At 39.3% G+C, this 22418-nt stretch overlaps 1 protein-coding gene across 4 annotated transcripts; it reads left to right on the top strand.

The window, feature by feature from the left end:
• Nucleotides 1-103: 103 nt before the first annotated feature.
• LATS1 (large tumor suppressor kinase 1) lies at nt 104-20663 on the top strand. Of its 4 annotated transcripts, none has more exons than XM_041423664.1 (8): nt 104-301; nt 4153-4658; nt 6734-6869; nt 8702-10227; nt 13813-14395; nt 15093-15275; nt 15515-15621; nt 16547-20663. In XM_041423664.1, exons 2-8 carry the CDS (start codon nt 4308-4310, stop codon nt 17060-17062), a joined length of 3402 nt encoding a protein of 1133 aa, XP_041279598.1. In that variant the 5' UTR covers nt 104-301; nt 4153-4307; the 3' UTR covers nt 17063-20663. The 4 variants fall into 4 exon arrangements, with proteins under 4 accessions (XP_041279598.1, XP_041279595.1, XP_041279597.1 ...); XM_041423661.1 differs by having other exon boundaries at nt 6734-6881; nt 8699-10227; XM_041423663.1 differs by having other exon boundaries at nt 105-301; nt 6734-6881.
• The last annotated feature ends 1755 nt before the right edge of the window (nt 20664-22418 follow it).

The following is a 22418-nucleotide window of genomic DNA, read 5'->3' as shown; positions in this document are numbered from 1 at the left end:
GCCGCTCCCCGCCGGGGCGGGCGGGAGCCGCCGCTGCTCCATCCGGGAGCGGCAGGAGCCGCGCGAGGCAGGCCGGGATCTGCCCATATCCGGGCGGCTCCGCGGCGGGGACACTGACAAAATGGCGGCGCCGAACTGAGCGGCCCGAGGCGGCGGCGGGCGCTGGCGGAGGCACCGAGCGGGCGCTGGCGGCATCGCGGAGGAAGGGCGGAAGGAAGGGAAGGGCCGCGGCCGGTCGGCGCCGCGCGGGCGGGGCCGAGCTCCGAGCGCCCGGGGCGCTGCCGCCGCCTTCTCGCCTCAGGTAGAGTCCGCCGTGCGCGGGGCCGGAGGGGGGGTAGGGGCGGTAACGGGCCCGCTCCGGCTCGGCCCGGCGTCCCGGGTCCTCTGCGGGACGCAGACCGTGGTAGGAGCCGCCTCAGGTCACGGCCCGGGGCCGGCGAGGCGACAGAAGCGCAGGTGTCCCAGCGGGGCACGTTCGGGATACTCCTGGCAGTGAAACCCTCCTGGCCTGCCTGGTCCTTGGGAGGCCGGGTCCTGCTGTCCTGCAGCAATCCGTGCCGGCCTGAGGCAGCGCAGCGGGGCTGTGGCTGCCCCGCAGTTGTTAGCCGTGAAGAACGCTCCAGGTGCGCCTGAAATGACTCCTGCTGCTCCCGGGAGTACATGTATGTGGCCCTCTAAGAGCTGTGTCCTGCTAAAGGAGATAGCAGAGCGTAAGAATGGAAACAAACCGAGTGAATGCACAATGTTCCTAGTGTTCAGCTGGCCTCTGGCTCTTTCCAGCTCTGGCTTCTCTGACCTTATGTAGTTGTGCTTATGCGCTACTTTCGAGGTCCAGTTTTCTCCTCATCCTATGGAAACTTTTACCATTGGAAATGCACCCTTTGGGAAATTGCTGTTGCAGCTCGATGATTTGTTACCTGAAAGAAAAGCCTCCTTTAGTTCATCTGAGCCAAGTCCCTGCAAACTTAATTTTATGACTTGTGAAGTCTCTGTTACTTTCTTTATCCCTAGCAGTGAAACATTGTGATTGTGTATAAAATGAGCTCTTAGAATAGGTACATGAGGGAGGATGCCTAGACACATTAATATGCTCACTACTCAGTTGGAAATACAGGCATTGAAAGTATTTTTATAAGGAATTTTAAAGTTAGATTAAAAAGCTGTGTATTTTTTCCCTCAGAAAATCATGGGAGTCGTTGGCAGTTGCGTGTTGCCAGTCAGAGCATCACAGACTGGTTTGGGTTGGAAGGGACCTTAGAGATAATCTGGTTCCAGCTCCCTGCTGATAGACCAGGTTGTTCCAAGCCTCATCAGGCCTGGCCTTGAACACTTCTGAGCTTTCGTTCAAGCACTTATTTATAGAAGTCCAATCTCTTATGATTATAATGTAAAAAAAACCCAAGGTGGGCTTTTTTTTTTTCCCTTACTGTTTGACCTGTAAAAGAAAATACTGTATTCCCATATTTTGAAAAGAGATTAAACATTCTTCATATCCTTTAGGGAAGAGAATTTAATCAGCAAGAACAGCTGCATTAACAAACAGATTATTTAAGGGCACAAAACTACAGGACAGAACAGACGTCAGTTCCCATGGATACAGTTGGTGTTTGGTTGTTAGAAGTAAAAAGTTGAGATCCATTTCTTACTCGGCAGTCAACACTCTCTTCCTTTAAAATGTGTGCCAATGTCTATAAGCAGAGGTGACCTGTGAATTTTGAGATTCATATATAAAGCAAGGTGAGCTGTAGTAATTCCTGTTTTCTGGAGGACTAATTTAATTTGTTTTCTAAGAATTAAGACTTAGTTTCACATGTACATGCTGGACCCCAGCAGTGCTGCCAAAAGGAACAGCCCACCAAAAAAAAAGTGATTTATTTGGGTAAGTTCCTTAGCTTGGGTCATGCTGTGTGGCCTTACAAACAGTTACACTGTCTGTGGTAAGTGGTGGGAGATAAGTGGCTGGTTTACACTCCTAAACCTAAACTGCTGCTAAAAATTTAAGTTACAGTGCAGCTTTATTTTCCAAAACTGCTCCTGATTTATGATTTTAGTCTCCTGTTAATTTAACCTTGATTTCTCTTTGGGGGTGTTGGATTTACCTATCCCAGCTACCCGAGGTGTAACCATGAAGTGAATACTGCAATACCAGATGAAATTTGTAAAATATGTAGGTGCAAAACCCTTGCTTTCTCCTGAATTCCAGGCCTTTGGAATTTGTTAAAAAACTTATTTTGTCAAGTTCTTACTTAATTTTCTTTGGAAAAAGTTTTCTTTGGAAAAAGTATTTTCAATGTCGTCTTAAATGTGACATGTTTGGAAAATTATTTTGAAAGTGGCCAAAACTAAATTACATTTTAATAGCTCTCATGCTGTACTTTCTGCTGATTTCTGGATTTCTTAATGCTTTGGGCAAAATTTCACTGTTAATTATTAAAATTCACTCATGTCTGATGATCACTTCCTTATTCAGTGAGCACTGAAGAACTATGTGCTATCAGACTGTATTAAACATATAACTACCAACTACACTCATCTAAGGTTTCAAAGCTATCACAGTGCAAAGAAGGCTTGTGGATGCAGTTATACCCCTTAAGAGTTAGCAAGTTTCATAAGAGAAATTCTGTTATTTCTAAAATGGTTCTCCAAGGAGAATGGGATTAAGTGGATATCCCTTAAGTGTTTCTTTTCACACTCCTCATTTATGTATTACTTCCCAGCTTTCGGGTTTTATTCATATAAGGACAGCACGAGTATTTAATTAATATAATTTGCATGTGTTTGAGAGAGTTCTTTTTCCTATTAACTTGTCGTATTCTTCCTCAATTGCTGAATCACTAATTGGTTTGTGACAGTGCAAGTATTATGGGAATGAATCCTGAATGAAGAAAGAGTGACTTTTTTGTAGACTGTAAAATTTTGATGCTTCTTTAATTTATGTCTAATATGAGAAATGCATAGCAACACAGTAGTAAAGGAGCACTGTGAGTTGGACTTCAACATTTTTGTTGCCTCTGAAGAAAAGACAGAGCTGAAACATTTAGTTTATCTTGCACTGTCTTAGTAACTGATCTTCCTCTGTGAAGCAGTAGAGACTGACAAAGTTTAATTTCATGATGCTCTAAAGAGGCAAATGCTCTGCAGTTTCTTCAGTGTTTCACTGTGGTTGCTTTATCCTTTGCCATGCAGTTGCAGAATACTTAGAGCCCAGCCTGAACACAGAGATTTGAGTTCTCTGCAGACACGGGGCTCTTTCTCTGATGAGTCAGCGCCTTCAAAATGCAAACGTTTTTTATTTGGCTTTTGGCAGAAAATTCTGTTTCCCTTACCAAATGTCATAGCTATGCTCAGCGAATTTGATGCTTGAGTTGTTAAACAATTTTACAGTGAAAAAAAGTCTGATTTAAATTTTCTTTGTTTCTCTTCCTGCTCTCATTTTCCCTTATGTAAAATAAATTTGAAAATTACTTTACTATTAAAGAAGACTGGTTCAAGGAGACTTGAGCTAAGAGACTGTGAAAGTCTCAGAAACTGAACTCTTAAACAGATGCAAATGGCAGATGATACAAGAAGTCATAAAGTTGTATGTGATGAGCCAGGCAAGTGTTTAGTTGTAACAAATGTGACTGCTAGAGAACGGATAAAAGCACTGTAATTACATGCCCTTACTGGTGTACTTCTCGCTTCCATCTTTTGCTGGAGCTGGATGTTAGAATCATTGAACAGCAAAGTTATTTGATTCATATCCTGGGTAGTAGAGCTGGCTTTTCTGGCTACAAAGGGATGGGGAGAACGTAGGTGACAAATGGACACAAGAGAGGGGGGAGGCAAAGAAGCAGTGCTGGCACACACCAGTGGTTCATATCTGCTCTTGAAAGCTTTATCCACCACACAGAGCTCTTTACTATGCCCACATCCTTTGCAATTCAGGACTGTTTAGACTTGAGGCACCTAAAACATTAGTTGTTAACAGACAGTTAAAATCCCAACATGGTTTGTAAATTAGTTTGAGTAAAAACTGCTTGAAGAATTCGCTTAGCGTGCTTTTAGTATCTGTGAAGGCAGTGCTGCATGTGAACGTTTCACTGCTCCAGTGCTACATTGTGAATTTTTTTACTGCTCTCTTAAATGTGCTTTGTTATGTTTTGTTAACAGAATAGCGGTTTTGGGTTGTGACAAACTCCAGCACTACAGGAACCAAGGTTTCACAGTGAAGAGCCACTGCTTTCACAAGTTCTGACATCAGCCAGTCTTCCTTGAATTCTGGTGTGTGCGAGTCCTTCGTGGAGGTTGCATATATACATGTTTTCATGAAGAGAAGTGAGAAGCCAGAAGGTTATAGACAAATGAGGCCTAAAACTTTTCCTGCCAGTAATTATACTGGCAGCAGCCAGCAGATGCTACAGGAAATACGAGAGAGCCTCAGGAATTTGCCTAAACCCTCAGATGCTGCTAAAGTTGAGCACAGCATGGGCAAAATGTTACCTGAAGATCCTAGACAAGGCCGAAATCCCCCCAAATTTGTAACGTATCATAAGGTTTTGCAGGAGATAAGAAATTCACTTCTGCCTTTTGCAAATGAAACAACCTCAGCTGTCAAAGGAACGTCAGAAGTTAATCGACAAATGCTGCAAGACTTGCAAGCTGCTGGCTTTGATGAGGTGAAGTGTTTTATTTTGAAGATATGGTGTTCTGCTAGCTATAAACTATTAATGTATGTTGGGGTGTTGGTCAGGGAATGTTTGAACAGCATAATAAGCAAAAAGCTTCAAAATCTGTTAGGTTTCTGATTAGGACATGAACCTGGTAATAGTGGAGGATGTAGAATAAGACTAGAAGGATTTAGAGAGACTTGGCTTTGTTTTTTAAGCATCTTGTCCAGATTGTTCTTATGTGGTAGGTTGTTATAATTGTTTATATAATTTTAGACAGAAAGGACTGGACTCTCTAGAACATGGATTTTTGCCTCTGATACTCAAAGTAATTTTGGCTTGTGCTCAATTAAAATAGGTTGATAAAATATGGCCATTCTAAATTGAAAGGCAATACCAAATATTTTGGAAGTTAATCTGAAATGTGGTTTCCAGAAAGGAAAAATGAATGTACTTCTAGCTCCTGTGTTTTTACTGGGACCTCCACATCATATAAATCACACTTGTTTTCATGCCTTCTTTGTAAACCTGGGTACAAAAGCATGTTTAAAAAGAGCTAGTAAACCACTCATCTTTCCAAAGGAAAAAGGCACAGTACCACAACAGGGATTAACTTTTCAGGCATGCACTGCTTGCAATAGTGACCAGCTCATGAGTTCTGCTGTCTGTGGTGCTTTGGTATTTACAGAGATCTACCTCTACCGAGAGTGAGCTTCTCCAAAACTATCAATTGGCTTTTCTTCAACAGCATCCCAGTGTCAAGTGCTGATAGTGGCTTTTCATGTTCCTTTCACTTGATCAAATACACAGTCCAGGCTGTGTGTCAGGAAGAATGGAAGGATTTTATAATGATAAATGATTTTTGTAATAATTTGCTCCAGCTCTATGATTCATTGCTGAGGTTGAGGAAGTATTTTTATTGTTGTTGTGTGGGATTTTGGGGCAAAGAGGGTGTGCATTTGTTTTTTCAAAGTAGATTGGTTCTCAGCTCCATTTTTACAGATTTGAACCTGCAGCTGGTTTTGCAAACTGAAGGTTGTGGTATGTGGCTGGACAATAAATTAGAAAGGTATCTTAAGTTGGTATTTTTGTTGTATCCTTTTGATATTCTTTGTATCTTGAAGCCTTTTGCTTCTACCCTTTGTTCTTGGATGCAGCTGCAAATTCCCATGACACTTGTGATTATATGGGGCTTTTTTCAGGCACAGTGCCAGCACAAGCCCTTTCTGCCATGTGTTAACCTACAGTTGTGTTGCCACAATAGCCCATATGGCACTGATCCACATACACCCTAGGAACAGATACAGCTGAAATAGGAAAGCATTTTCCTTGGTCAAGAAGTTTCAAACTGTATTGAATTTTTTTTTTTTTTCAAAATGAAATATCAGCAAAAGTTTTTGTTATTTCCTCCCACCTCTCAGGTAATAGGTAGCATTGAGGGGTAAAGTGGAACAGATAGATATCAATAAGTATCAGGTGTGTGTATATAGATAGTTTTATGTATATATATATGTATGTATGTATAATAATCAGGGTAGAATGCTGTTCATTGTATTGGGGGCTTTTTTATCCTAAATATCTTACAGAAAACCTCTTTTGCTTACTATGGTTCAAGTTAAATCCTCATATGTTCTGTGTATAGTGATACTCTTTAAGACATTGACTACTTCATATCACATAGGTGACCAAATTTTTGAGCTGAAAATGCTATGTCTGCTTTTTCTAATATCAGCTGGTCTGTAAAGATTGCGACAACTTTATTGTATAGGGTTTTTTATTATAAAGTCCTTTTTTAAGGGTTGTATGACCAAACTGTTCTGCGAATAGCAAGATGACATAATTTACATCAGACTGCAGTGCTTCAACTGGTTAACTTTTCTTCTGAACATCAAGACTGCAGTACTGTTTTGGATGATCACTTCTGGAGAAGACATTTTAAAATTAGTTCTAAAACAGTTGAGAGAAATCAATACTTTGTAAAATTTGGTGAAATTAGTGGAGGATATTTGGCTAAATAACCATGATTTTTGGTATTTTTTGTGATTTTCTTGTAAACAATTTTTTGTATATAATTTTCTCTTTAGGATATGGTTATACAAGCTCTTAGACAAACTAACAACCGTAGTATAGAGGCTGCCATTGAATTTATAAGTAAAATGAGCTACCAGGATCCTCGTCGGGAGCAGATGGTTGCAGCAGCAGCAAGACCTGTAAACGCAGGTATGAAACCAGGTAGGTGTATCCATGGTGACTCAGTAACTCACTGAGTGTGTTCTTATAGGTGAAACATAGAACATAGTAAATTTTGTCTTCACGTGCTCACAGTAGAACGGAAATGCTCAGATACATGTTTTTTTTCTTTTGAAAACAGTATTTTACATATCTGATGTAATCCTTCTGAAAGATAGGTCCATTTGACATGATTTTCTTAAGCATTGTTTTGTAACTGCATGATTTTATTACTGTGCATAAACATTTTATACAAGGAATGGCATTCAGATTTCATTTTGGTAGTTTCTCTTACCTTGCTGATGTGGTGCCTGTGTTTTGTTCGGTGTCAAGCACCACTTAGAAATAAGTGCTGAGCATTGAATTCTTCTTAAAATTTTTTGCCTCTCTTCACACATGATCCCACACAACAGCATTCTGTATGTGTATTTTTGTTTATATATTTGTGTGTGTATTTACATATGATGTAACTATGATATTTGTGTTTTAGGATGTGATGTTTCAGGATCCCTCTCTAACTAAATTCTTGCTTGGTTCCAGCTTTTGTTTCTATAGTTTTTAAGGCAAGCTTCATGTTCTTAGAGATTTTGGAGGATGGAATGTGTCTTTACTAGCAGAGTCAGAATTTTGCCACTTGCCATTATTGCTTTCTAAACAGATGCTAGCGCATTTTTAATATAACTTGATGCCTTTTTAGTAGCATACACCTTAAAAAAGAGTAACTTTAAAATGCAGCAGAAATACTGAACTTTTATTTGACTAAAGTTGGGTGCGAAATTGCTAGCACTGGAGTTAGATTTTAAATCAACAATATAGGTAGGAGGAAAAATTAGTCAGGAGTTGCAAAGAACAGTGTCATTTTCCTTTAGTCTGTTAAGCAGGATTAGTTGGTGCTTGTATGAAGTTCATGGGTAAATTCCACCATTTAGACATGGTTTTCATTGTTACCTGCAAAAATATAGTAATTAACTTGTTCTTTAAGTGAGAACAGGGTGATTTTCAGCAATTAAAGTACTGCATCTGTTTACACATATTTTAGTGTTAACATAAAAACCACAGTAAGACTGCCTGCATCATCAGTTCCTTGTATATTTTGTTTATGTCATGCAAAATAGCATCTGCAAAGTAAATATATAGCAGGGTTTTGTCTGTAAATTTTGCATTCATAGTTCTAATTCTTGCCTCTCTATCTGCAACACTCTTACTCAAAAATATACAACTTTTAAAATTGAAGTACTTAGTCAAATTCTGCCTTATGAGAATATATCAAGTCTGAGTGGTCTGTATGCATGTAAGGGTGCAAGCCTTGATTTTACAGCATTCAGTTAAATTTTAGTTTAAGAATGCTAAGTGTTTTGCAAGTGTTAACTGAAAAGGATAGCAACATAATGTATTTTCCATGCTATTACTTTTTTTGTATTTGTGCTGAACATTCTGAGAGTTTCTTGTACACATGATTAAAATAAATTATATGACTAATAACTTTGCACATTACCATTTTTTTCAATTAAATTTTACATTTTTACTGAAGGAAAATGCATTTTCAGAAAAGTGATTTCTAAAAAATCACTTTCTGGTATTATAGTTTTGTAGTTTCAGTGTGGGGGTTTTTTTTTCCTCTAATATGTACACTGAGCATATTAGCATGCAGTGCTGTGTATTACTAGAAGAAGTTTTCATAGGAAGTACAGTGGATTATATTGTGTCAGAGAGTTCAAGTCCTGTTTCTGTAGTAATTAATATAGAAGAACAAAACATTCAAAGCACTAAATAGGAACAATTTCCAATAATGTAAATGCTGTGTTTTCTTCTTGTGGAAGCAGGGGCTGTCCAGCAGTCAGTTAACCGCAAGCAGAGCTGGAAGGGTTCTAAGGAGTCCCTGGTTCCTCAGCGGCACGGCCCTTCCCTGGCAGAGGGTGTCGTTTATCGCTCAGAAAGTCCCAGCTCGCAGCCTGATGTAGGAAGGCCGTTATCTGGATCTGGCATTGCGGCGTTTGCTCAGGCTCATCCTGCCAATGGACAAAGAGTGAATCCCCCTCCTCTACCACAGATAAGGAGTGTCACTCCTCCCCCTCCACCTCCTCGGGGGCAGACACCCCCTCCAAGGGGAACTACTCCTCCACCTCCTTCCTGGGAGCCAAATTCTCAAACAAAGCGGTACTCTGGAAACATGGAATATGTGATCTCCCGTATTTCTCCAGTGCCACCAGGAGCATGGCAGGATGGTTATCCACCTCCGCCTATGAATCCTCCTCCTATGAATTCATCCGCACAAGGTCAGAGAGGCATGAGTGCTGTCCCCATTGGCAGGCAACCAATAATCATGCAGAGTTCTGCCAACAGCAAATTTAGTTTTCCCTCAGGAAGAGCTGGAATGCAAAATGGCAATTGTCAGGCGGAATTCATAGTTCACCAGAATGTGGTGTCTGGAAATTCGGTGAGTCGCCAGCCACCCCCGTACCCAATGAATCCAAATAACAGGCAGAGTCCCACAGCACTACAGATGCAGGCAGGAGGATCTGCTCCTCCTTCAGCATACACCAATGGGAATATTCCTCAGGCAATAATGGTGCCAAACAGAAACAGTCACAACCTGGAACTTTACAACACAAATGTAGCTGGAATACCTGCATCCTGGTCACAGCCTTCCCCCGTGCAGCCGCAGTCGTCGCCGGGCAATGGGCACGACATGCCTGCGTGGCAGCCCAGTATTCCCGTGCGCTCAAACTCCTTCAACAACCATCACGGCAGCAGGCAGAGTCACTCTGGCAGCTCCCAGCCCTCGGCCACCACAGTGACAGCCATAACACCGGCTCCCATTCAGCAGCCAGTGAAAAGCATGCGAGTGTTGAAACCAGAGCTGCAGACTGCCTTGGCACCCTCTCACCCTTCCTGGATGCCGCAGCCCGTGCAAGCTGTTCAGGCCATTCCCTTCTCCGACAGTCCCTCTACCAATATGGCAGTTATGTCTCCTGTTGCAGAGGCTCCAAATTACCAGGGTCCCCCGCCACCTTACCCTAAACACTTGTTACATCAGAATCCTTCTGTCAATCTGTATGAGGCAGGACCCAAGCTCAACAAGGAGGAGCCACCTCCTTTATCCAGGGAGGATGAGAATGAAAAGAATTACGAATGTGTTGATTCAACAGATAAAGAAAAGAAACAAATTACAACCTCACCTGTTCCTGTTAGAAAAAACAAGAAAGATGAAGAAAGAAGAGAGTCTCGCATTCAAAGTTATTCCCCTCAAGCTTTTAAATTCTTCATGGAGCAGCATGTGGAGAATATACTCAAGTCACACCAGCAACGTTTGCACCGGAAAAAACAACTAGAGAATGAAATGATGCGGGTAAACACTTCCTTCTTTCTAGATCTATGGCCAAACTGTTCTTGTATTACTTTTATAAGATATTTCTTAATTGTAGAATTAAATAGTACAGATAAGTAGAAGATTTAGAACTGTGGTATTGAAGTAGATTTTTCATCTTTGTATTTGAGATGTGGCAAGTTTCTTCCGTGTCTTGATTATGTATTTAATTCTTCTTAGAAATTGATTTTTAAGTAAGTTTTTTGGATGTCTAAAGGTAATTTGTATGGCCTACATACAGTAAGGTGGCAGAAGCAAAACAGTTTTTACATGAACTGCGATGTAGCTACATGGCTCATAGCTTTTTGTTATGGGTTCTACTTAATCCTGATTTTTGAGTTATAGGCAGTATTTTAATGATTTTTTAAACTATTTCTGTTTTTTTAAAATAAGTACTGAAGGTACAAGCAAACTGGGGACAAGTTGCAGGCCAGCTAGTGCTCTTATATAGACATGCAAACAGTGATATTTTTTACATTCTGCAGTTTGTTACCAGTAGCAATAGTTTTTTAAAGTTCAAATTAAAAAGAAAACATTTAAAGGTTAGTTGGGGTTTTTTTAGAATGAAAGAGATTGTATCTTTTGTCTAATTGTAATCTGCACTGTAAATGTATCTGCTTAAACAAGAGCAATTGAAGGGCGTAATTATAAAACAAGTACATGTGAAATCAACTTTTTCATGCTTGCATGGAGTCAGTGGTCTATTTCTAGTATTTCAGTGTTCTGTTAAACCAAATCAAAAGGGTAAAAATTGAGTTGACAAACATGTAATTTCAAAAGAGAAAACAGTGAGAAGTAGTGAAGCTAAGATTTTCAGAAAGGTGAAATTGAGATGTGTCACACAAATATATTTCTTAACAATTGTAGTTGACAGTTTGACATAAGTATGATGTTCTTTTTTATTTATTCTATGAGAGTATGTATTTGGCTTATACCGCTTTCTTGACATGCTGTTTTTTAAATCTGTGTTTTCTTACTCTTTGAAAATTCTTACTGTAAGCTGTAGTCTTTTGTAAGTGTTTGCTTAATCACGAATATGTAAATGTTAGCAAGATTTCATCCTGGAACTCTTACTAGATCTTTATTCTTAGTCTTCTCTCTTTCCTTTTTCACTTCACTAACAGCTGATTTAGACTGTTAAGGTGTGGGAAGCTTTCCTGAACTCTGTAGCCTCCATCCCTGTGTAGACAAGTAAGATTCTGAAGCAACAGTGTTTCTTAAGAATAGCATGATCCCTTTTTAGAGGGCTTTGCATGCAATCCTGCATCAAAATTAAGCATGAATTTGTTTTGGCTATTTTTGAGTACTTAAATGTAAGATTATAATTAATGTTGATTTGCAAACTTCACTTTTCCTTCTTACTGTGTTGTGTTTTGTAGTATCTCAGAATAAGTATTACTTATATGAGAGCACTGGTATAACTTTTCTTGATATTTTTCTTGTGCTTTTAAAGCACCTTAGTACGGGTATTTTATAATATTTATAATATTAATGCTAGAGTTTTAATAGTTCATACTGGATTTAAAGCTGGGATGTTTAATTACAGTCTGGAGGGTGGAAGATGGGTTATTGTGCTGCAGCAGACCTCTCCTTTTTCATAAGCATACAGGAGAGGAATACCACAACAATGAAGTGTATTTCGGGCCTTCTTGAGAAGGAGAAAGGGAAATTATTTATTTTCAGAAAGTTTTGAGAAGATTAAGCAAGTATTGAATCCCTTCTTTTCTGCCCTTTGAATTTTGAAAGAAAAAACCTCAGAATGCATCCCTGTGAAAATACCTGCTTCCACTGGATGCTGTATTTCTAGCATATGTGACATATTTCTGTGGTGTCAGGTCTCCTGGGAGTTGAGTGATCTCAGAAGTGTTGTGTTTTCTAACAGTATTTTCTTTAATGGGTGACATATAGTAACTTGTAAAATCATTTTTAAGATACTGAATGATATCTAATTGAATTGTTTTTGCCTTTTTTGTCAGTCACATCTATTATATTTTGTTTCAAGTTATGTTGGAAGTCAGGCAAGGCCAAAGTCATCTATGAACATACAGTCTGTACAGGCCTAGACTAGTTACTTAGTCCTGTTGATGGTTCTGAATACTGCTATGCAGACAGTATCTCACATATTTGAGGCTTTAAAGACATGGAAGCAGCAAGATTTGGTATCAAGAATCAATGTTACAGTAAGAAAGGGAAACCTTTTAGAACAGTGCTTGAGTACAGCTGAGATGTTTGCAGGGGTTCAGTGTGGCCATGTTTGACTTCATGATCTACATGTCCATGAAAAAATGAGGAAGCATGCCATAGGTTGAACTTGGAAATTGTTGGTGTGGGATGGTGATTTCAAGCCAGGTAGGCAGATAAAATAATTGAGATGCTGTGAGAAAGGTAGCATATAGTAATTTGAAAATGCTGTCAGAATACAAAAGAAGGAATGAACATCAGGGTATGTGGCGATAGTGAAAAAAATGAAGAAAAAATGGAAAAAAATTTGAGACAGATTCTATTCACATAAAACAAAGAAGAGGGATTATTCTGATTCCAGGCCCTGAAATTTGCCAAGAAAAATGGCAGTAGAATTGAATAGGGCTCTTAAGGGAATTGAAACCGGAAAAAATACACCAGGAGGGCACACAGGTTGGCGTACAATGAGAGTGATCAATGTGGTTCTTGTAGATAAGGGTTTCCACGCTGTAGGTGATTAATTTTGTGTGGTCTGGGAGTGTTTCAGCTGCCAGAATGTTGGTGGCATTGGCTGGAACACCAGGGATGTTCAGTCGAGATAGGGATATGTATGCAGATAGGAGCCAAGAGAAGATCCTGTTGGGAGGAGTGAGCCACTTCAGAAGGAGGTGCTCTGCTCAGCTGGTTCCTAGGTAGAGTGGAGAGCAGTGGTGAGAGTGTGAGCGAAGTCCTGCTGGAAAGGGGTGCGTTATGTGATAAGAGAAAATATCAATTGGGCCAGGCAGAGGTGTGGGTGGGCAGTAGGAAGCAGTGCCAGTAGGATGTGTTTTGGGTAGCTACACGTGGAAGTGAAAGAGTGAGAGGGAGTGCATACTCCCTCCTGCAGCTGAAATTCTAGAGCGTGGTCAGGAAGTTCAGTGACTTCTGCCCCACTTAGTCTGCCTTTCCCATGGCAGCTCCGTAGCCCTCAGCAACTTACAGCTCCTAGACATGTCTTGGCCTTCTTTAACCCTGTAAAGAGAATCAGGGAGGCAGCTGATGCACACTGTTACTCAGATAATATTATTTGCAGTAGTTTTTATCAGCAATTTGTAAATTACCTTTCTTAAGAATGTAGTAGTCCCTTCTTAGAACCTCCTGGTGCATGGCACCTTGTGCATTTTGCTGTTGAAAATGATCACATTTCAGTTTTTTATCACTCCTATATGTTTTCATAGAATCCTAATGTGTAAATTAAAACAAAACCAAATCCCTTTTAGTATTATTTCTTGTGCTGTGTATAAGTATTTGGTTTGCTTTGCCTAAGCCTTGTAATTAATTATGAGAAGATCACCAAGAATTAAGAGCACTGTTCACTCTTCAGATTTAACTCTGTTTACTGCACAGGTTGGATTGTCACCAGAAGCCCGGGATCAAATGAGGAAAATGTTGTGCCAGAAAGAGTCAAATTACATTCGGCTAAGAAGAGCTAAAATGGACAAGTCAATGTTTGTAAAAATTAAAACCCTGGGAGTTGGTGCATTTGGAGAAGTTTGTCTAGCAAGAAAGGTGGATACTAATGCTCTGTATGCAACAAAGACTCTAAGGAAAAAGGATGTCTTGCTTAGAAATCAAGTTGCTCATGTTAAAGCTGAGCGGGATATCCTTGCAGAAGCTGATAATGAATGGGTAGTTCGCCTGTACTATTCATTCCAAGATAAGGACAATTTGTACTTTGTAATGGACTACATTCCAGGAGGTGATATGATGAGTCTCCTAATTAGAATGGGTGTCTTCCCAGAAAATCTGGCGCGGTTCTACACAGCAGAACTGACGTGCGCAGTTGAGAGTGTTCATAAAATGGGCTTCATCCACAGAGATATTAAACCTGACAATATCTTGATAGACCGTGATGGTCATATCAAACTGACTGACTTCGGGCTCTGTACTGGTTTTCGATGGACCCATGACTCAAAATACTACCAGAGCGGTAAGAGAAGTACAAGTATTCTTTACAAAGAAATAAATTATAAATTAGTAGAAAGATGACTGTGCTGTTTCCTTTATGAGAAGGTTTAAGTAGGCTTTTCAAATTCCTACTTGATTACTTGAAACAACAGCTAAAGAAAAAGTTGGAATGAAAGACAACTCACTTTTTTGAGAGTGGTAAAATACAGATTATGTGATATCTTGTTTTTAGTTTCCAAAAATAAAAACATGCCTTCAAAAACAAGGTTTAAATTCCTTCTGATTAGTTTTTCTCAAAATGTCACGTATCTTAGGCCAGACTGTTACACAGTCTCCAGTGAGAAGATAAAGATTTAAATTCTGATTTTTTTTCAATTTAAATGTTAGAGGTTTATGTTTATGCAAGTATTAAAACAATATACACCTTATACACCCAATGTAGTGATGTTAAGAAAAATCTGAAGAGTATCAAGATTGGTATTTTTTATAGTTATGTCAAAAATTAGCTTAAAAAATTGTGTCCTCAGAGGTGGTATTTTATATCATAACAAAAATCAACATCTTGATGTCGATTTCTGTTTTAACTCTTAGGTTAAGTATTGAAACTGAAACAGATTCTGTCTTGTAACACAGCATGCTAATGGATAAAGAAAATGTCATATTAGATAAGAACTAAAGCAGTCATCCTCAGTTTTGCCATCCTTGTCGCTCCATGGCAGGTGACCACGCCCGTCAGGACAGCATGGATTTCAGCAGTGAGTGGGGTGACCCGGCGAACTGCAGGTGTGGGGATCGGCTGAAGCCGCTGGAGCGCAGGGCTGCACGGCAGCACCAGCGCTGCCTGGCCCATTCCCTGGTGGGCACACCCAACTACATTGCACCAGAAGTGCTGTTACGAACAGGTAATGCGTGTGGTTTTGTACTGCAGTCTCACTGCAAAGTGGCTGGTACTCAGGGGTCCTGCTTCACTTCTCCCACACTCCCACTTCTCCCCAGGATGCGATATTTAAAAAAAAAAAAAAAAAATTTTGTCAATATGGAAATCTTAAGTATTGAATTCTCTTCTGAACTTTTTTGTTCTTAGAAATTCAAGATTAAAACTATACAAAGGCTTGACTACCTTATTTGAACTTTATTTCAGGTTACACACAGTTGTGTGACTGGTGGAGTGTTGGAGTAATTCTCTTTGAGATGTTAGTGGGGCAGCCTCCATTCCTGGCACAAACACCACTGGAAACACAAATGAAGGTAACTTTAAAAGTCTGGTATTAGCAATCTGAAGAAGTCTTGAAACTTACATAGTCTTGCTAATTTGTAGTGGAAACAAAGGTGATGTTTGAGACCGCTACCTATCCAAGCATATTATAAACTATGGCAATTTTAAACTTTATGTTATTGTGGAGTTGCACTTAATTTATAAAGAGACTTCTAGAATCACATTTGTAACTTACCTGGTTGTACAGTAAACATGCCAACTAAAAGTCCCATCACATCCCAGCCTTTCACTGTTTGTATCTGTTACAGTTATTACCTTTCCCTCTTCCTTCCCTCTTCCAGTATCTCTGTGTTCTTTTCCCACCTCTTAGCTTCCATGCCTGTTTGCCACAGAGGATTTCCTTTGGTGGGAAGGTGGAGGAACAGCAGATGACTGCCTGCTCAGGGCTAGTGACAGCTCGGAGCCTTTGGTCCTTTTCTTCCTGAGCCCCTGCTGTTTCAGAGAAAGCATCAAGGCAGTCTTCTGCAAGTGTCATTTCTTTCAAAATTGCATTTAGGTGGCTCAAATGTAGTGCAGTATTGATTTTTTTTTTAACTTGAAATCTCTTAGGCTTTACAGTAGATCTTATAACTCAAAAGATTGTAAGCCATGTGCCTTATCTCAGGTCCAGGTGCTGGATTTTACGGTATCTTTGTTGGTATATAGCAGGGGTCTTCCATGCCAGAATCTAGTTTGGATTTGGAATGTGAATAAACTTTGCCTGCATTTTGCCAGATATCCAGACAATATGTTCCTCGTCTTTCTGAAAGAGCAGCTTCACATTTTCCCCTCTACTGTGAAAAACTTTAGACATACTGAATTACTTCTTTGTGGTCTTCTTTGTTTTCTTTTGTTGTTTTAATGTATTTTTCCTTTTTGTGAAATTATAAATAACTAATACATCTTTTTGCTTTTAAGGTTATCAACTGGCAAACTGCACTTCATATTCCACCTCAGGCTAAATTGACTCCAGAGGCCTCTGACCTTATTATTAAACTCTGCCGAGGGCCAGAAGATCGTTTGGGCAAAAATGGTGCAGACGAAATAAAAGCTCATCCATTTTTCAAAACAATTGATTTTTCAAGCGATCTACGGCGACAGTCTGCTTTCTACATTCCCAAAATTGCTCATCCTACGGACACGTCAAACTTTGATCCAGTTGACCCAGATAAATTGTGGAGTGATGATGATAAGGAGGGGAACAGAAATGATACCCTTAATGGGTGGTACAAAAATGGAAAACATCCTGAGCATGCTTTTTATGAGTTCACCTTCCGAAGGTTTTTTGATGACAATGGCTACCCATACAACAATCCAAAGCCCATTGAGTATGAGTATGGTAGTTCCCAAAACTCAGAACAGCAGTCAGATGATGATGATGATGATGAACAGGCAAGTAGAGGAGTTCAGAGTCGTGATCTAGTTTATGTTTAGTTGAGCAATAAAGGTCAGAAATTAAGTAATCAATTCTGCAGCTTTAGACTTTGAAAAGTCTCTTCCTTCAAGAGAATTGAAAGAATATTGCTAGGGTAAATATGTGTACACTTCTTTTTAAATGCTAAAAAAATTATTTCTTCACTTTCCCTCTCTGTACATTTTGTTTCCCTAGAATGTAGGGAAATCCTTCTCGAGAATTAATTTATTCCAGTGATGTTAATTGTTTAATTCAGAAGATATTTGATGTTAGGTTAAAAAAAAATCACTTGAATATTGTTATTGGTCCTCTGTACTCTAAGTACTCAAAATAGGAAATACTGATTTTTTTTTCCCCTAAGATGCCTGGTATGTATTTATACATATAGTGAATAATTTTAGAGAACAAATCTGTGCTTCAGAATTTTTAATCACAGTTTTTCCATGCATTGACCAAATATAAAACCTACTTTACACTAATAAAGTTCTCTGATACATTTCTGAAGAGGAAGAAAAGGCTGCTGTACCCTCACTTCTCACTGTATTTAGCCTTATTATTCACAGTGTTGGAAAAACAGCCGCCTCTCTAGTGAAATGTGTCCAGCTGCTGTGGGAGTGGCCTAGTTCTCAGCTTTGAAACAAGAAAGTGTCAGTCTTGGCTATAGGATGATCATAAGATGATAAAACATTAGAACTAGTATTTTATTAAATAGTAATTGGATTTGATATTAGTAACACTGTAGCATGTGACTGGTACTCTCAAAGCAGGACTGCTCAGTCAGAAACAACTTGTCTCTTGTCATCAGTTCTCCTATAGATATAAGAGGAAAAGAAGCCTTAGAAACAACACTTTCTGAAATCTAGGTCAATCTTCTGACTACATCCAAACTGTAAAGTGCATACAGTGCTGCTTTAGTTTGAATTTTTAGTCTGAAAAATAAATTTTAAGTAGTATCTTTATGATAAATTTGAGATAGTAATGGGAAAAGATTATAAATTACGACTTTTGAGACTTCTTGTGGAGACCCATTTGCCTTGGCTAGAGCAGTTTGCTCCTGGTTACACAGGCACTGAGGAGAAGGGCTGTGCTCTGAGCTGGCAGTGCAGTTTCCATGCTCTGTCTTTCATGGCCCGGTTCAGAACAGAATTAGGAACATACAGCTGTGCCTGCTGCCTTCTGCATTACTGTTTCCATAATTTCCAGCAGCAGATGCTCAGATATTTTCTAGGGTCTCATGGTGGGAGAGTACTGAGGCTGTTGAGGTTATGTGGAGCAGGGATGGGAGCATCACTAAGCAGCTTCACTGAGACAAGACCAGGAGTTAAGTGCTGAAAGGCAGAAAGAATTACGGTTTTGCCACTATCCTTCTTTTTCCTAAAATAAACAGTGGTAAAAAAAAATGCACTATTTTTAGTAAACTTAATGTCTTTTGAAACATTTCTTCTTCCTTGGAATTGAATTCCAATGGATAATCTAATAACATGCATGTAAGCATTACTGCTTTCCTAAATTATTTGTGCCATTGCACTGGCATATCTAAACATCACGAAATTGGTGTTCATAGCTGTTCTTGCGGCAAACATCAGTTACCAGTTTACTTTTCTCACCAAGCTGGTTTGTTTGCTTATGGCCATTTGTTCTCTTTCTGTGCTCCAGTCCAGTGTCTCTGTGCCAGTGCAACTGTCTGTAGTACTGTCCTAAATACTGGATCACTGAAGAAAGTGCTTGTTGGTTAGCATTTGGTGTTTCCTTTCTTGTGAGCGTGGTCATTTGAGCGATCCCGTTTCTAGTGTGGTCCAAAAATGATTTATTGTATTGTCATAACTGAGGGAACTGCAGCAGGTTGGCAGTGAGGAAGCTTCTTAAACATACTTTGTCACAGAAGAAAATGTTTGTGGAAGTTCACCCCTCTGCTGTGAAGTGTTTATAATGGTTAGAAGATGGATATGAGAATTCTCAAACAAGTAGTTAGTTTCTTACTGTAATGAAAATGAGTTTGCAGCTTAATAAAACAATTCCTGTTCTGCCTTTCCCACAGCTGTTGAAATAGAGTAGCTTTTAAGATTAATTTCATTTAGCTTAATTATTATAAAATGGCTGCAGTGCATAACTACTCCATTTTATATATTATGTAAAAAAGATTGCTTTTCATGTAAATAAACTTTAAAGATTATTCTCCTTCATAGTAAGTATCCCAGTAAAACTGGTCTATTTGTCTTGGAGCAAAGTATAATATATTGCTGGTTAAAGGTAATTTAATCAAGCCTGCCTCACCATTTTTGAAGTGTGCAGAGAAAATGTCAATTCATTAAACTGACTCTTAAAATTGCCTTTTCATCTGAGTACATCTCTCCTCTGCCTGCACTATACTATGGTGTATTCCTGTTTAATGCTATTACTGATCCTAGGCAATTTAAAAATAATTTAAAAAAAGAATAAATAAGTGTCCTGTAAAGGCATTATTGGTCTAAAAAGAAAAGACAATTGCTTTTATTAAAGGAAATTATTGATTATTTTAAGGACATGTGCAAGTACTGAAATACTAAATACTCTTGCCTTTTTTAAACAAATACAGGAAGTGCTCACAACTTTAGAATTTGGTAGATGCTTCTGGTATTTTCTAATATCATGTGTTAGAAGTTCTAATGTTCCTTGTTTGAATTTTGCCACCTATATGCTGCAGTATTACGCATTTCCTTGCAAAAAGTGCAGTTCATTACAGTCCAGGTTCTCCTCTGAGAAAGTTAGTTACACATAAATGTTGTCACAGCTCTCCAGCATGCTCTGCCTTACCCATGTTTTGAAACTTGATGTTTCATACATAGATTCAGAGTCTGTTGAGATTCTTCATAGTTGCTGCTTAAAACATGGGTGTTTCACTAGTGACCTGCAATGGGGATTGGTTTGTACAGGCAGTGGAGAAGAGAGGCTCCTAGCCAGCAGCTGTGGAATTCTGCAGTAAGTTTTAGTTCAGGTTACCTTTACTTTGTAAAGCATGAAAACAAGTTTCTCTTTTATGTGCCCTTGTATACATAATAATTGTATTTATAAAATGTTCTATAATCCTATAACTTGTACTGTAAATACTATTTGATATTCAGTGGCATTCTATCCTCGGGCAGGCCCTCTTGCTGTATCTTTTCTATCCTCAATTTGTAATAGAATCTATAGAATTTATGTCTAGAAAGTCTCTTTAAGACTGATGTATCTTTCGCTGTTGCAAAAACTGTGAGTGGGAATGATTTATTTAGACTTCTTTTAATATTATTCAGCTGATAGGCAGTGCAGTGGGTGGGTTCTTAGATTATGCTGCTGTCACTGAAGATACTATTAGACTTTTGTTTCAGATGTTGTGGTTGTTTCAGATCAGACCTTTAAATCTGTTTGCTTTATTTCAGCCAAAGCAAAAAAAGATAATGAATTGGGTCAATGTCATAGTAAAATGTTTTGAATGCCTTAAGATGGTCGTGATAAAGGCACTATTCAAGTTTACTGATTTATATATATCTATATAGATATATATAGACATACTCTGTGTGTATATGTATATATAATGTTCTTTTTGTATTATATGACTATCAGTTCTTTTGGATTCTCCTATTAAATACATAGACCATCCCACAATTCTGCCCAAGTGGATCATTCATTTATTCTGTGTCTAGCTAGTAAACATAACAATTTCACACTATCTCATGGCCATAGTAAGCTATTCACCAGTTTTTTGAGTATTCTTTATTTGTCTCAGTCATGACCTGGGCATCCCCTTTTGCCAGGCCTCTGCACTCCTGCAATCCAGCTACGTGTGTGCCATGTGAGCTCTGAATGCCCATTGGCACATTTGAGTCTTAGGGAAATACGGGGTGCTGGCTCGGACCATGATCTCCAAGACTCCTGATGTTCATATGAAAACAATGTGCATCTTTGCTGACTTTTCCAGTAGGTACTGGAGCATCCATTCTCTTCTTCCAGGAGTGCCAGGTTTCCAGTTTGTCAGTGCCCAGCAGTTGAGCAGTGGAGGCGTCCTTGCCCCTGCTGACTGAACACACAGCATGTGTGTTTGACCTGGGGGACGGGATGTGGGTGGGTGGTTGCACTGACACCTTCTTAAAAGTTATTGTAGAATAAGAGAAAGAATTCCAGCTCTTGTGAGCAGCCTAACTGAATTACCAGCTACTGGTAGTCGGTGACATTCCTGAGTTATAGAAACTTCCTGTTTGCTCAGAATCAGTTTCTGTAGTGTAACACTTAATGGAATAATAAACCCCACACTGGATCTTTATAAGAAGTGAAAATCACATCCTTATTTTGGCTATTCAGACATGAAATGTAAACATTAGTTGCCCAATTGCATTTCTTTTTCTCTCCTCCTTCACATCCCTCTTCTACAAGTCCTGTTCATGCTGCAACAGCTCCACTGTTTAGCCATAAAATGACACAAGTGTAACAGCAGGAATGCTATTGTACTTGGCTGTCACCTCCTGTTTGTAAGCTGTTCTCAAAAGTATACATGTTGATGTTCAGGAGTTCAATTTGTTGGTTTTCTTTCCGTGTCCTCTGCTGTCTCTTTCATCAAAATAAGTAAATCTTATTAATTACTATTATTAATTTTTATTATTTATTATGCCTAGATTGCATACTGTGAAGCTGTTCCTTAAGAGGACAATGTATCACAGCTTTCATCTGTGCTTGTCTTTGTGAAAACTCCTGCACATCTCCAAGTGCTAATGCAGAAACTAATGTGTTACTGGAGAGACTGAGTTATATCCTAGTTCTTCTACACTTGAGGAGGAGGTTGTGGAAGTACAGCACCATTCTTTATTCATTAGCCCACCTACAAAGGGGAGAAAGGAAATTCCTCCAGCTCTCATCAACCAAGTGATGTGATAACACTTAAAATTTTAGAAACTCAGCAGCAGCTTTCTGTGTCTTTACAGCTGAAGTAATGTAGGAATGGTTGTTTTAAACATAGGCATTTGTTAAAGGGATAGACTAAAACTGACAGTTTATGAATGGGTAGAAATAGAATAACAAGACGAGTAGGAATGGATGTGACACACGTAGTTAAAGGATGACATACTGCTGTGGGGGTTTGGAGTTCACCCTGAAGGACTGTCATAAACCTCCTGCATTGTGCCCAACCTTTAGATCCTATTTGTTGCTAAGCAGCTGAGTCTATTTAGACAGGTGGCGAGGTACTGCTCCATCAGGGACACCTAAGGGCAATTTCCTGGTCTGACTTCGCTCGGCAGCAGGTTTTCCTCAGCACTCTCAGATCTGTTTTCTTCCCCAAAATAACACCATCTATGAAAGCTTGAAGAGGTGCAGACAAGTCACAAGCAAAGAACACGCAGATAAAAGTGGGTGCTTGCCATTCAC

Source organism: Onychostruthus taczanowskii, unplaced genomic scaffold, assembly GCF_017590055.1.
Source record: "Onychostruthus taczanowskii isolate IOZ18803 unplaced genomic scaffold, ASM1759005v1 scaffold8, whole genome shotgun sequence".
NCBI classification, from domain to species: domain Eukaryota; kingdom Metazoa; phylum Chordata; class Aves; order Passeriformes; family Passeridae; genus Onychostruthus; species Onychostruthus taczanowskii.
Note: the sequence above shows the minus strand (reverse complement) of the source record. Positions and strands in the feature narration are given on the sequence as shown.